This window comes from Thalia democratica, chromosome 3, assembly GCF_965202585.1.
Source record: "Thalia democratica chromosome 3, ktThaDemo2.hap1.1, whole genome shotgun sequence".
Taxonomy (NCBI): Eukaryota; Metazoa; Chordata; class Thaliacea; order Salpida; family Salpidae; genus Thalia; species Thalia democratica.
Window position 1 is genome coordinate 39,261,717 of NC_139167.1, and position 15,443 is coordinate 39,277,159.

Genomic DNA, 15,443 nt, shown 5'->3' on the forward strand with positions numbered 1-15,443 from the left:
ATATGTTTTATAATATTAAAACTCTGAAAAAGTTAATGTAGATATCTTACCAAAATGCATTTATCACATTACTTGCCACCAAATTGAAAGATTTTAATTTATCTACTTTCAATCAATTAATATGAAGAAGTATAAAAAAAAGTGTAAAAAGAAGTACACACACCGTAGTTATTTTAACTTTAATTATTTATTTGAAACTCAATGATACGTTTATAAAATTTTTTTCGTGTTAATACTTAGTTGTACCTAGTTATAAATATTTTTTATATGAAATTTATAAGTAAATTAAACTTTTGAAGCTTTTTGGGAAACACAAGTTATACTTATAGACATTGCAAAAAAAAAATCAGATGTTTATTTAAATTCTGTAGTAAAACGTTAATACTAAGACAATAATGGTTTTTAAAATTATAAATTTCATTTAAAACTAAAATAGTTTTAGTGACAAATAATATATTTTACGTATGCTACGTACATAAATAAAAGTCTTAGTTTATTGTTCTTTTAAAAGATTTTTTTCTTAACAAGATCACTGAAGACATTCCTCGTCTTCTTCACTGTAAATCCGTTCTACCAGCGACTTGACAATTTTACTCGTCGGCAATTCCCTTTTTACGTTTGCAAATTTGTACCCCTTTTTACTCGACACATTGGTCAACTTCAAGCAAAGTTCGCAGCTCCCCGTTGCCATATTGTACCCGTAAAATTTCTCCGGATCGTCCAGTCTCCACGTCAAGTATTCCATGTAGGCGGTGTCGTTTTTGTCCAGGTACTTGATGTAGTCGATCAATTGTCCCAGGTCGGCGTAATCGTCGACAAAAATGGCGCTTTTCTTTGGAATCACCGCTTCGTAATCTTGCTGATTTTTTTATTTTATTTTAGGACTTGGTGAAACTACAGGATAAGCTTAGTTAACATTTTTCATTAATACTTCAAATTTATTTATGATAAGATACTATGTATTATATACGTATTTTGAGTTGTAATGTATTCCTTTAAAATATATACAAACTTAGTAAAATTGTACCTATATAAAGTTTTATTGGTAAAAAGTTCATAAAACAAAAGTACCTTACTCGCACCATAAATAATTGGTACAGTTCCTGACAAGAAGGAGTTTATGTACAACTTTTCAGTGATGTAATCCTTGCACTGGTGAGCATTCTCAAATGCAAGGTAGAATTTGTGCTTTGATATAAAATCTAGCATTATTTTTCCCTTAAACTGTAGAGTGTAGACGATTGCTCACAACAGGTGCCTCAGGAAAACAGTTTCCCTTAAAATTTTCAATTTTTAAGCGACTACTTCTAAATATTGTTAAAAAAATAACAAATGAGACTTTTTTTGTATCTTTTTGTAAAACTTATTAGTAATGTTTTTATTTTCATTTTACTTCACTTTGCATCAAGTCGTAACTACTAAACAGTCTACTACAAGTTTGATAGTTTATGCTAGTTGTTTTAACAAATTTATTAAAACTCAAACTCAACTATAAAAACAAACTAACTTTCTGAAACAAACCTACGGTCTACATCCAGTCCCATATCAACCAACTCTTGCACAAGATTAAATCTCTTCTTAGCGCCTACAGTGTATCCACAGTTAGTTGCGAACCAAGTGACTAAGTGTTTCTTATTTTTCATCAATTTTTCCAGACTTGTGCTTTTCTCCCTTACTTCCGTGGCGATTTCGTACATACTGCTGTACGGATAAAATACGTTTCCGTCCCTCCTATGAAGTACGAGGGTTCTGATTAGTTTTAGTAGTTTTTTCTTATAGTAGTCAGGGGTCGGCAGTTTTTTATAAGTCGCTGGCAAATTTTCATTATAAAACCCATCTCGGGCCAAAAATGTCTTCTGCGGGCCGCATTTTTTTCAAACTGTTTGTAGTAATCGAGATGAAAATAGTATTTTAAAGCAAACAAATGTGTTAACATAATTAATAGTAGAGCACTATTGATCGGTAACTATTAAATTAAGAGCTTAAATGTAAACTTTAACGACGAAACGTATTTATTACTGCTTTTAAAAAGTCATGATTTAAGCTGAAAAGTACCTTGCGTGCCACGGATTTTTGCTTTGACGGCTGCAGTTTGCCGACCCCGGGTGTATTGAGTAAAACGTTTATGATCTGCTAGTTGGTAAAAGAAAATCACAAACCTTACTGAAATGGTCAAATTGAAATATTCGTCATAATCCTTCAAACTTCCTTTTCTTGATTTCACAAAAGCATTTTTCCATCTGCCACTTTAATAATACGACTATTAAACCCTTTTAAGCGTTTTTGTGGTTTTTTACAATTTTTGTTAATGTTATCACTATTAATATATAACTGATACATATCAAGCATATATGTTTGTTTCATTATAACAAAAATATTAACAAAACGCAAAACTTTGATTCACTTTATAACATATGAATACTTATTACTAAGAGCATGTCATAACTATTTTTGCGAAGTTTGTAGCTTAATATGCACCTAAAAACAATTAACATTTCAAACATATTTTGTAGTAAATGGGCTTTGAGTTAAATAAACAAATAGTAAGCATTTTTAAGTTCTAAAGTAATTTTTTTATAACCATGATTATAGTTTTAAATAGTTTAAGCTTAGTTTACCTTTTTGTTTTGGGTAAATCATTTTTGTTTAGTTCTTGGTAATGAAATATTACAGCTTTAGCGCCTTTTTCTTCAATCTAAAAACATTAAAATCATTTTTGTTACTCTTTTCGTCTTTTTAGACATTAGTTTGCCATTATTTAGGAAACTATTTTATAAAAAGCTTAAATTATTTTATTTTAGAAATATTAATAAATTTTGTTTTATAACAGTTTTAACTTTTTAAATAAAGAAAAAAAACAATACTACACAAAATAACAAACCCTTCTTCTCTTGTCTGTTACCATGCAACCACCGCACTCTGACCCCAATTTATTTTGAATGGGGCTCCCCCAAGGTCGATACCAGTAAGTATTATCTGTAAGTTTTTTTTAGTTTATTTTTAGTTTACTGCCACTAAAAATTATAGTTTTTTTTTTCTAAAATACTAAATACTTAAAAAATATTTAAATTATGAAATCAAAACCAATTTGTTTTGAGTTTTTATTAACAATGTACTGACAAAGATAGTTTTTACTTGTTTATACTTGTTGTTCTTACTATTTAGGTTTCAGGTAAGTTAACTTAGTTTTTTTTTAATTTAAATTTTTCCTAAAGTGGAAGATCATATAAAACTTTTAGGCATTAAATATAACATCAACTAACAGTCTTATCTTCTTCCAAAGTAAAGCCATTCTTTAAAAAGTATCAAGTTATACAAGTACAAAAAAGAGTTAGCTTACAATATACTATACTACTACTAAAATATATATTTTAAAGTTTCTTACAAAAATTCTTTGTTGATAAACGTAGAAGTTTTTCTTATATTTAGGCGTTGTTTGAATGGCAATAGTTTTTAGTTAGTAGTTATCAAACAATTACTAGTTAAATATTGGCCTCAACTTACATCAAAGTAGAGATTATTAGTAAAATAAAAAGTTTAACTGGAATGGATTTTGTACAATAAACAATCCAAAAGCGCTATTATTGAGATTAAGAAAAATAATCTATTTTTAAAAATTCTTTTCATGATTTTTAGTTTGATTTCTAGTTTATTTGGTATAAATATTACAATAGTAGTAAAAAAATACTACAATGTCGTTTATTAATTAAAACTACGTTTTTAAACTTCATTTTCAATTAAAATTTGTAAAAAAAACTAAGGTTATAAAACACATATGCTATCTATACATTTTTGAAGGTAAAACTAGTACTTATTGCTTATAAGTTACGTTGGAGTTTTGAAACGCTTCTACATACGCTTTTAGTTCTTCTAATGTAAATGCGTTTCAAAACTCCTACGTAAATTATTAGCAAAAGCATTAATATTACTTTCAAGAAAGTACAGCATGTGTATTCTATACCTTTAATATAATTTGATAAGTAAATTTTACCAAACCTATAGCTAAATGTATTAATGCATTGATTGATAACTCCTTTTTATATTAAAGACATTGACTAAACCACAAACGTTTAACAATTATATTTGATTAAAAAATAAAATTCAAATTGTTAACAAAAAACGATAACGATAAACTTAAAGGCTAATAAATCAAAACAAAATGAATTTAAATTAAAGTAGATACTTTATAAGCCTATCCTAGACAAGACGTTTAATAGTATTCAAGTGTTGTACGACAGGATAAGCGAATACTTTTTCGTACATTAGGTTCGGGGATCAATTGTTTTGAGCGCTTTTTTTGTCGTTTAATAAAAGTTATTAATAACATGTGGGTTTAGTAAACATCCAAAACGAACTCTTAGAATTTAAAAAATAACTAAGATTATCAAAAAGTATATCATTTTTTTTTTTCTTTTATATATTTTTTTATAACATTTTTTTTACGACTTTTTTCTCAAAAGTTAAAATTACCAATAAACATTTTTTTTTTTAAACTTTAACTTTGTTCATTTAAAAACAACCGTAGTTTATGTTTTTATGTTTTTGGCATTCATATTTTAAGGAAAATAAGTTTGTTTACATATTTTCTTCATGAATTGCTTTCAGTTTTTTATTAACTGCTGAAAAACTTAATTTACTTTTAAATACTTATGGTACAATATGAAACTGAGTTAACTTATTTTCAACATTATAAAACACACTTGATATTATACTTGTTTTGTTGTTATATTTTAAAATGGTATATATTGTTCTATAGTTTTAGGCAGATCATTTTACAATTGCTTCGGACTTAATGCTTTTTGCACGAAGCTTTATTTTTAGGAAGACTTTGTTAACAAAGCATCAAGTCGAAACACGTGTAAAGTAGTGTTTTTTTTATATAACTATATATACACTAAAATTGGAAATAGTAAATTTTTGAACAGCTTTTTGAATAAGAAAACTTTATTTTAAGCACTGAAAAGCTCTTTAGGCAAAACTAATTTTCAAAAATCCCTAAATTTTTAAAGATTTTTACATGTGGAATAATGAATTTTGATTTCGCACAAAATATCTATCATATAATTATTTTTTATGCTTTAATCAATTTTTTTATTAAAAAATACATTTAAAGTAGCTTAACAGTATATTTTTAATGTTGCTATACTATTCTAGACAGTGTTTTCTTAAACTTAATCTTATACTAAAATTAAACCAAAAACTTGTATATTTAAAAACCTGGAAGAAACTTATTAAAAACCTTAGGCAACATTAGAACTGTTTACATTCTTTTTAGGGGTTAAAATTAGTACAAATATTGTTTTATACAACACAGGAAAAAATAAGTTTTTAGAAGAGAAGTAATAGTGGTAGTTTTGAATAAAATGACTAACTACTTAAATTTTCTTATCTTTAAATTCCCTTGTAAGTAATCAAATTTGTAAAGTTTTGCAGTATAATGTTCTTTTTTTTATATTTAAAACCTTGTACAGAAACTGTTATAGTCAAAATCTTAATGCATAGTAATTAACTAATATGTCATTTAATTATAGTTTAGGTATTTTTTATCATGTGGTTTTTATCTAAGTTTCTCTTATAGATGTTTACTAAAATATGTTATATTTAAATGTACACAAAAACACTTAAAAAACATAATAATAATAATTTTAAGGTTTATTTATTTTGGTTTTGACAAACTTCATTTATATAGAAGTTTTTTGTGTACTTTAAATCAATCCCTATGCACACCAATGTACAAAGATGCTCATTTTCAAATCTTTTAAAAAAATAATACTTAAGTTAGTAAAAACACTACCAATAAATATTTTCAGATAAGCAGCATTTGTTGTATCAGTACTCTCATCTTAACAGATAGATTAAAGTCTTAATTTGATTTATGCGGCTTTATAATCTTCAGATATTTCCTAAACACGACTTTTTATTGTCATCTGAATTGATAAATAAATTTTTTTTATAATTTGCCTTAACAATTTTTTCTGATGAGTCTGTAATTAATGAAGATAATCATTTGCTTTGTTGTAAACTAACTTAAGTGATTTGTTTTTTTCGTTTCTAGCAATAACTCCTAACCAATGTTTCGTAATTCTTATATTTTTCGTCTTTTATTTCACATATCCTCTATATTAATTACAATATTTTCTATGCAGATAAAGTAATAGATAATTGCTACAATGCTTAATAAACAACAAGTTTTTATTTCCATAATAGCTAAATGTTTTTTTTTAATTTTTGTTGAGCATATTTATCAAACTTAACTGTCTGTTCTAGTTTACTTATAGTAATAAATTTTTGCTGTATATATTTATTTCACGGTTTATAAACTTCGTTATTTCTTTATTTCGTGAACTTCATTTAAAACAGGGCTGCCAAATAAACAGCCTAGTTTAAAAATTTGAATAATTCACACTAGGTTAAACCTGTTTGAAAACTCAGGTGTGTGTAATATTTTATTTTAAATGCTTTAAATATACCTTAGAATCTTAGAATAGTTTTTATGACTGTAATGTAGTTTACTAATTCTAATTATTACTAGTCTTTTTAAATATTGCTTATTTTTTATAATTATTTTATTTCAGTTAGGTGTTTGAGCTTTTTTTTAAAGCGAGTCTTGGCTTTCAAACTTTTAATAAACTTAAGCTGGTATGATGTAATTCAGATAATTTTGATTTTAAAGTGTTAACTATGTAAAAAACTTATTATTTACTAAAAATGTATTTTATTAAACCATTTAAGCACTAACTATGTTTAGAAGTTTGTTTTTAGTGTTTTTTAAATACAAATAGGTCAAAAATTTATTTTGTTAACTAGTCACTAATTTTTTTTAGAAGAGAAAACTATTTAAAACGCATAAATTTTTATCAACAATTTGTATTTTTTTTAATATGAAAAAGTTGTTAATAATGAAACAAATTTATAAACGTGGCTTATAGATGTTTTTCAAGCTCGGTTTGAGTTAGGCTGTAAGTAAAATAACAAAAATAATAAGTTAAACTAATTAATTGTTCAAGATAGTAAATAGTTCAGTAAGACTCAAGTATTTTAGTCAATGTAAACTCTATTCCATTGAATATGTATAATCTAAATAATCATTTTATGCAGAGCTAAAAGTCATTTAGTATAATAAAATTAATAAAGTTTTTATTAGTGTGACTAAAACTAAAACTGATAGATTATTTACTAACACTAAAACTGTGGCCCTCGAAGAATTTTTAAACTCTAAATTTGGCCCGCGAGCACCCACTGCCTGCCGACCCCTGCTTTAGCGTATACACTGTTTTTTGAACGATAAAAAAGTGCTTAAAATCGTTTGTCTTAGGACCTGGTGTACAAAGAACCTTTCGGTCATCGAATTGCACACCACTTGGATACCGTTTAACTGCATGTACAAGATATTTAAAAAAATACAGTGAAAAAAATTGTCACACTTATTACTAATGATTTCTTCAGTATGTAACATAAAATAACACTTTTTAATGACTTCGCTGTAAGTTAAAATCATAGTCAATAATGACTGTTTAAAAAGATCTGACCTAAGTTTTTAAGACTTGATATAGTGAGTAAAATGAATATAAAATTGAAAACGATTTGAAAAACGAAACTGTGTGATCACCTGCAATGAAGCATAACCAATAGGTTGCATCACATTCAAATTCTTCAGACTCAAAAAGTTGATAAAAAGTTATACCTCAACAAATATTTTTGAAATAGAAATAGTTTAAACATTCCAAAAGATCCTATCAATAAAGACTATAATTGTATAACATAATTAATAAAAGAGATAACTCATAATTGCTAAAGATGTCATATTTATGTATATTATGATTGTACAAATATTTTTTTTTTTATATACAGGGTTGCCAAAAAACATCAAAATATCTGGAAAAACCTGGAAAAACTTGGAAAAAACTAAAATTTTAAACAATTTCACATTTTAAGTAGTAAAATTTTGATTTGACACAAAAAATTTTTCATATAGATAAAAAAACTTTGTCATCATCATTTTTTTTTTTCAACACATTTAAAGTAGCTTTAAAGTATCTTTTCAATGTTTTTATACTATTTAGCACAGATTTTACCTTAAACTTAACTTTAAACTAAAAATAGACCTAAAATGTGTACTTTTAAAAACCTGGAGAAAATTCTGAAAACATTGAGAAAATTTGCTAAAAAAGTTTTGCAATCCTGTATATAATATGAGTGGTTATATTATAAAAAACCAACAAATTCATCTCATCCCTTTTAAACTAGTTAAACATTACTACTTTCATAAAAATTTTTAGACATTTAAAATTTTCTGAGTTGAAAGTTTCAAAATCAAAACCTAGTGATTATCATATATTCAAAAAAATTCTTCAAACAATAAAGTTGATTTGCACCAAAAATGATAACTAAAAAGTTAAAACATCATTATAGTAATCTGGTAGCCCATTAAGAATTAATATTCTTAATGACATCATCGGTTTCTAGTGACAGTGTAAGAGTGATAACTTACAAGTTAAAAGTAAACAATCAAATTTTAATAGGAGTCAAAAAAATGTGTTTGAGTCTTTTTAATGTAACCATTATAATTTTTATCTTGTTGGTTCACAGGTGATTCTATAGCTCATTACAAAAAAAAAGGGTGTTTTTTTATAATGTTCTGGACACTTTTTTACAAATAACAAACATATACTACTTGATATTTTTTTCTACATATAAAAAAGCCATCTTTATAAACTTAAAATTTATTTTTAAATGTAGATACTATTTGATTAAAGAAATTAAAATTGTTAAGCTTTTTAAAAAGAAATCTAACTAAATAAGAAAATTAAGCAAATTTCATTGAATTTATATGTAAATGAGTTAAATTCCTGCATTAATAACTTAAAATTTATCATTAATAGTGTGAATATGAATAAAATTCTTCCAAATACCTAACCAAGAAACATAAAATAAAATAAGTATTTGAAATACAGTGCTTATTCACTTATCACGTTTGGCAAAATTTTTCTTTAAACATGTCCGCATAACCAAAATTTTGGATAGGTACAAAAAATCTTTTTTTTTCATATAATAATATAACTGCTGCATATAATGCAATGCATAATAAAGGATTATAGTAAAAACAAATACATAATAATTGTGAGTAATATATAATAAAATGATAGATAATAAAAGCTAAATTTTAGCCTAATTTATTTTTTAATTTATTTTTTTTCAAGGTAGAAAAACTTCAGACTTACTAACCCTCTGCAACAATACAAGTTTTTTGAGGGTCAAGTAAGTAAAATTTATCATTAGTTATTCCACCTGCCCTAACTATTAATTTAAAAAAGATATTTTTTTTTTGTAAGTGAAAATATAAATTAAATTTATCTTTAAAAACAAAGAAATAATATAAACCTACCTCTATATATATAAATAAAAACTTTTTAAACAAAGAAAACAGACATACAGATAAACAAAAAACTGTGACCTATTTTAAAGTCAATTTAACGGAAACATATCACTCCTAACAAATTAGTTTTTATTAGAAGTTTTACTAAAATAAGAAAGACTTAGACGTTTGTTTTATAGTTTTTTTTGTTTTTCATTATTATTTTTTATCAATATTTAGTTATACATTCATTTTCTAAAAACTCAAATTTAATAACCTATAAAAAAAATCTTTGAAAGTTTAGATAAAAAACTAAAGGTTATGTTTTAAAAGATAATGTTTTAAAATTTCTAAATTGACTTACTTTACATGCAAAGGTTTTTGATTACTAAACTAGTTTTGAACAAAGATAGAATGTAATCCTAGTAGTATTATTACTTCATTATAATGAACAAAATTGTAGACTTTATAAAATTTTCTTACAGCAGGAAAGCTAAAGTTTTTGTATCGTACAAATAGTGTTAAATATTGAAATTTTTTTGAATTTTTTTCTGACCAAAACTGTCCAGATAAATGAATAAGTACTGAACTAGGTAGTTTGTGGTTGGTACCCGTAAATAACAAATATTTTTTTAAATATACTATTTAAAATATTTAATATAGTACTAAAATTTGTAAAAAAAGGTCAATTCTTTTATTATTTATTTGATAATTGAGATTAAGTAATACGTTTAAAATGTATATTTCTAAAACTGCACAATAATTATTAATCAAATTTACATCTTCTTAGTTCTAATTTGTAGAAAATCAACTGGAAATCTTAAAACTAGTTTAAATATGTTTTCAAGTTAAAGTAAAGTAATAAAACTTTGTCATATAAAATTAATAACTAACTCTGTCATAGTTTTTTTTTTAGAAAACATTTTTTGATAAGTTAAAAATGAGGTTTGGGGCCATAGGAGTTTTTACAGCTATCCTTTCATTACTTTTTGTTAGATGTAGAAGTTCTGATATGTTTTCATCACTGAGCCATATGAAATCTTTACTAACTGTTGAAAAGTTAACTTTGAGTGAAGTGCAAAATTATATTTATACGAAAGAAGAACATTTAGAAAATGTTAGGAGTTTTTTGATAAAGGTTAAAAAATTTACCATTTCAAATAAAATGGACTTTGACATTCATTTATCACATCCAGTAAATCAGTTTAATTTAATTAGTAGATATGTCAAGACTTGGAAAAAGGTTGAAAACTTATTGAAAGACCCTGAAAAATTAAGTTTGTTTACTTTATACAGTAAGTACAAATCACAAACTGAAGATGTAATAGGTGCATTTACAGCTATAAAAAGACTGCAGAGCACTTACAAGTTGCAAGCAAGTGATTTTGTACATAATAAAGTCCCTGGAGGTAAAGCAATGCAAGAAATGCCAGATGAAGATATTGTTTTCATTGGTACTCAAGCGTTTGAAGATGAAGATTATAAGACCAGTTATGAGTGGTTCAGTGCTTTGCTTGAAAGAAACAAAACAGTTTATGGAAATTTTTCTAAAAAAGTTCTAGTTGACTATTTAGCAGTGTCTGCTGCGTACTCTGGAAGACTAAGTGAATCCATTGAATTGACAGAAATGCTTCTCGAGGAAGATTTTAACAACGAAAGATTGCAGATAAATTTAAAGCTGTATAAAGAAAGCCCAGAATTTTTTTTGAATTACAAAAAAAAAGTGAAGGATGATTATTTTAACTCTAAGGAGTTTTTAACATATGAAGGAGTTTGTAGAAAGGCTCTTGAGCCCATAAGACAAAAAAATCTTAAATGTTTTATGTGGACCAATTATGGCAACCCCAACCTCATTGTTAGACCACTGAAAATGGAAGAAGTCACAAAAGCTAGCAGCACATCAACTAACCTTGTTAGGTTCTTTGATTTTGTATCAGACCGGGAGGTTGAACAGATAAAAAAGCTGGCACTTCCTCAACTGAACAGAGCCACTGTGCATCATTACAAGACTGGCAAGATGGTCAATGCAGACTACAGAATCAGCAAAAGCGCGTGGCTTGATAGAAAAGAGCATGAAGTGGTCAAAACTGTTACTGACAGGATCACTCATGCCACTAATCTCACATTGAGCGACTCAGAAGTATTGCAGATTGCAAACTATGGCATGGGTGGGCAGTATGAACCACATCATGACTACAACAGACCAAACAATGTCAATAAGAAAAGGGGTTAGTGTTTTTATATGTACAGTAGTTTATTATTAACTTTAAGCTTGTATTTTTTGTTTATTGTTAATCATTTTACTGATAATTTTTTATTTGAACACTAACGTTTTCGAAATAAGTTATGCTTTTTATCTTAAAAACATAAAAATACATTATGTTGTGTAAAAAATGTATCAAATACTTTTAACAAAAAAGGTTTTTAAACATTTTCTTCTAAAAAAAAATAGTGTTGTTCTAAAGTTTAATTATTTATGTTTTTATCATAATAAATAATTGCAACAGGTAAAATTTATTAAATTACCCGTCTTGAAGTGCAATAGTTTGTTTCTTTATATATATATATTAGTTTACACAAATATGTGACAACGTTTTGCTGTTAACAGCTTTTCAGACATAAAAGGGCTGAAAAGCAACGCACAGTGATGATATAAAAATAAAACAAAGTACATTATTTTTTACAGAAAAAAAAAGTGTGTTTTAAAATCATGTTTAATATGCTAAGTGTTTTTTATTATTATACATATATTTTTAATTTTAAAAATAAACTAAAGAACTAAGTAAAAATGCTATGGATATATTATTAACGTAAATGAGTAACAAAAATTGTTAGTGTATCAAATGCCAGAAAAACTAGTATCACCTTATATTGTGTATATGTTTTTAGTAATATTACTAAAAAATTATTGTGAATAAACAAATAATTATTTTGTTCAGTGGTTCTTAAACCTTTCAAATAAAAAAATAATAAACATACTAATTGTGGAACATTTTAAAGAAGAAACTTAATACAATATTTTAGATGTCAATGAAGTTTATATTTTAACTACAAACAAATAGATCATTTTTTAAAATGTTATCATTATTTTTAACAAAATCATTTTATACTTATAAAGATGAATTGGTTTTAGAATAAATTTAAAATGACTAAAACATTTACAGAAAAAAAAAATTAAACTATGTTTAAATATAAATATTTAAAATTAAAGAACTAAAATTAAAGTAATTTTATAAACAATATTTTTTAAATCTAGCAAGCTTTTTTTGACCACCTTAAATACTTATTTTTTTATTCTTAATAAATTATTTTAAACATTAGCAGAATATTACATTCTTGATATTAAACTTTTTTTTTTATTCAGTTTAAAACGATTGTTTAATTTTTATTAAAACTTAGCTACCAATTTTTAATTATTAAATAAGCATAACTGTAACTTGTGTTTAATGCTAAATGCTATTCATAAAAAACTATAAAAAAAATTAACAGTTTCTTTATTCTATTTGTGTTAAATCAAATTTATCTACAAAATAATGAACAATAAGTTATGATGCTGCTTTTGTCTTATGAAACAAATAATTGTTTCCATTAAAGTGGATACATTTTAAAACGTGAGTATAAAATCTGACAACTTAAACTAATAGAAAACTATAAATAACGAATTAATATAATTCTCCTAATGAAATTAACAGACTATAACTACAACTTCGTCATTGTACAGGCAACCGAATAGCGACCATGCTCATCTACATGTCGAAGTTGCAGTTCGGGGGGAGCACCGCGTTCCTGCACAGCCACACGAACGTTGAACCGATCAAAAACAGCGCCGTCTTCTGGTACAACATGCTGCCGAGCGGGGAAGTGGACGAAACGACGAGGCACGCCGCATGCCCCGTGGTCAACGGCATCAAGTGGGTTTCGAACCAGTGGATAAGGGAGAGGGGCAACGAGTTCATCAGGAAGTGCGAGCTGGACAGGTGGTCCAGGGGCTCGATTTAGTTTTAAGAATAGTGACCAGGAAAGTTTTTCAAAAAAAAAACTATACATAAGATTTTAAACAATTGTAGTAATTTTGTAAGTTTGAGTTATTCAGCTTTAATTATACAACAAAAAAGAGTTTTATCTAATGAAAAAGTACTAATTCTTTTACCCCCATGAACATATCAGGATTGCCAAAAAACCTGGAGTATTGGATAAACCTGGAATTTTAAACAATTTTTGCATGATAAGCAGTAAAATTTCGGTTTGACAGAAAACCTGGAGAAAATTTGCCAAAAACATTTTGCAACCCTGACATAATGAAAACTACTTTTTTTAAGTATTAAGATGAGCTGTATAAATTTGTTGTATCAAATGATAACTTTCACTTCTGAAAATATTTACAATGAACAGCACTGCTTAATATCAGTAGTAGAACTACATGTAAATAAAAAAAAAAATTACAAAACTAACTCTGGAGCGTGCAAAAGTACATTTATTTTTTAGTTGTTAATAAGTCAAAAGTAGTTTTTTTACATGTAGTTCACATTACCATGCCCTTACTATTTTTAAATTGTACAACTCACATTTTTCAAACTATGTTGCATCATTATTTTGTGAATCTAGCAATAGCACTTTCAAAACGTTTTTATGAAACTTAATCATGCAGTGTGTTTAAAACTTTTACTAATTGCATTTGTACTAATCATAACCGATACTCATTTGTTCTTCAATCTTTTGCACTTAATCTTACCTAACTATCAAGCTGTGTTTTAAAAGTTTGCGTGTTAACTCAATATTACTGAATCTGTTTTTGAAAATTTTTATACGGTTTTGATTAAAGTATTCTATAAATGTTTAGACACAATCTACGTATTTGAGTATGCTGTATACCTAATTAAACTAGTTTTCTTTTCTCAATTTTTTTTTAAACTTGTAGTTTAGTTATTTTTCAACCTAATTTACCTGCAAATAAACTAACAGAGTAGTTTTGTTACAATGATTTAATAACTTATTAAAGTATTAAAGTTGGTTTACTTACAATAACAGAGAACTTGTTTTGTTAAGTTGTTGTTCAAAGGTATTGTGCTCCTTAGATGAATTATTTATTAAAACAACAAACAAGTAAAAATCATTGGAAAATCAAAACTACTGTTATTGTACGCCAAAACTTTAATCTTCAATTTTTTTAAAGATATACATCAAAAATTTGCTTATAAGATTTATTTAGCTAACTTAATTTTACAGAATACAATAAACACCACAACCTTTACAGTAAAAATTTTGGCCGAAATTAACAACAGTGAGATTAAAATCAATATAACTTTTATGAAAATTCTCAGCAACTCCAGGATGAATAATTTTTTGCTCATGTTGTGCACCTGAAGTAAGGGATCAGTAACTAACGCGGTTTTTTATAATTTAACTTTTTGCTTTGCCTCCTCCCAGTAAAGTATTTTTCATGGGGTGACCAAATGTGTTGGTGAAGCTTTCGTTGGGTTCTAGAACATGAAACTTAAGTACTTTGCTAAAACTTCGTTTGTTGTTTTTTGGTGATCTCCAACATTGTTCGGCTTTTTTATTTTAAAAGTTTTTTAAAGTATTTACGTGGACCTTTAAAAGCCTTCGAGAACTTTATAGCGTTCCTCGAGCCTTAAGTTATTTTTCAGCTTATTTTTATACAGAATCTGACAAGACTGTATTCAGATATGCTAAACTAGAAGATTTTTTAGACATATTATAAAATAAAAATTCATTAGAATCAACAAAAACGTCGGCGAAAGTCTGCAGAGCAGAAGCCTGGACTTTCGTATGCCGAGAGACAAGGTCAAGTTTAAGAAAAGAGTTGAACATACTAGTTCGATCATCAGACCACAAGCTTCAAGACAAAAAATCATAAGGACACCTTTTCACAAAAACGAACTGTTTTAATAAACAATTTTAGATGCTTATCAAATTTCTCCAAAAATAATAAACTGACTTATTTTTGTATGTTACAAAAGGTGCAAATATGAAAAATATTTTGTTGGAAAATCGTATCTTTGTCTTAAAAAACAGTTTTGCCTTACATGAATATTTGGTTTTGAAACGAGACCGCTTTAAAAAATAA

The 15,443-nt window shown here is 26.4% G+C and overlaps 2 protein-coding genes across 2 annotated transcripts; one reads left to right on the top strand and one right to left on the bottom strand.

Moving 5' to 3' along the window:
• Nucleotides 1-529: 529 nt before the first annotated feature.
• Nucleotides 530-3,292, bottom strand: LOC145832276 (glycoprotein 3-alpha-L-fucosyltransferase A-like). Its single transcript, XM_082939594.1, has 5 exons — nt 3,264-3,292; nt 2,160-2,246; nt 1,533-1,731; nt 1,072-1,188; nt 530-859 (listed from the first exon to the last, which is right to left on the bottom strand). The coding sequence occupies exons 1-5, from the start codon at nt 3,290-3,292 to the stop codon at nt 530-532; spliced, it is 762 nt and encodes a 253-aa protein (XP_082795720.1).
• A 6,973-nt stretch (nt 3,293-10,265) lies between these two features.
• LOC145832755 (prolyl 4-hydroxylase subunit alpha-1-like) lies at nt 10,266-14,297 on the top strand. Its single transcript, XM_082940093.1, has 2 exons — nt 10,266-11,583; nt 13,077-14,297. The coding sequence occupies exons 1-2, from the start codon at nt 10,296-10,298 to the stop codon at nt 13,352-13,354; spliced, it is 1,566 nt and encodes a 521-aa protein (XP_082796219.1). The 5' UTR covers nt 10,266-10,295; the 3' UTR covers nt 13,355-14,297.
• The last annotated feature ends 1,146 nt before the right edge of the window (nt 14,298-15,443 follow it).

Bases quoted from the DNA above. Each gene is read 5' to 3' on its own strand.
- LOC145832755 (XM_082940093.1), top strand. From the start codon at position 10,296: ATGAGGTTTGGGGCCATAGGAGTTTTTACAGCTATCCTTTCATTACTT. The intron at 11,584-13,076 runs GTTAGTGTTTTT...GTCATTGTACAG, and splicing joins CAATGTCAATAAGAAAAGGG to GCAACCGAATAGCGACCATG.
- LOC145832276 (XM_082939594.1), bottom strand. From the start codon at position 3,292: ATGGCTTTACTTTGGAAGAAGATAAGACT. The intron at 1,732-2,159 runs GTTTGTGATTTT...CGTACTTCATAG, and splicing joins AATTTGACCATTTCAGTAAG to GAGGGACGGAAACGTATTTT. The intron at 1,189-1,532 runs GTAGACCGTAGG...TTTATATCAAAG, and splicing joins TGGTTGATATGGGACTGGAT to CACAAATTCTACCTTGCATT.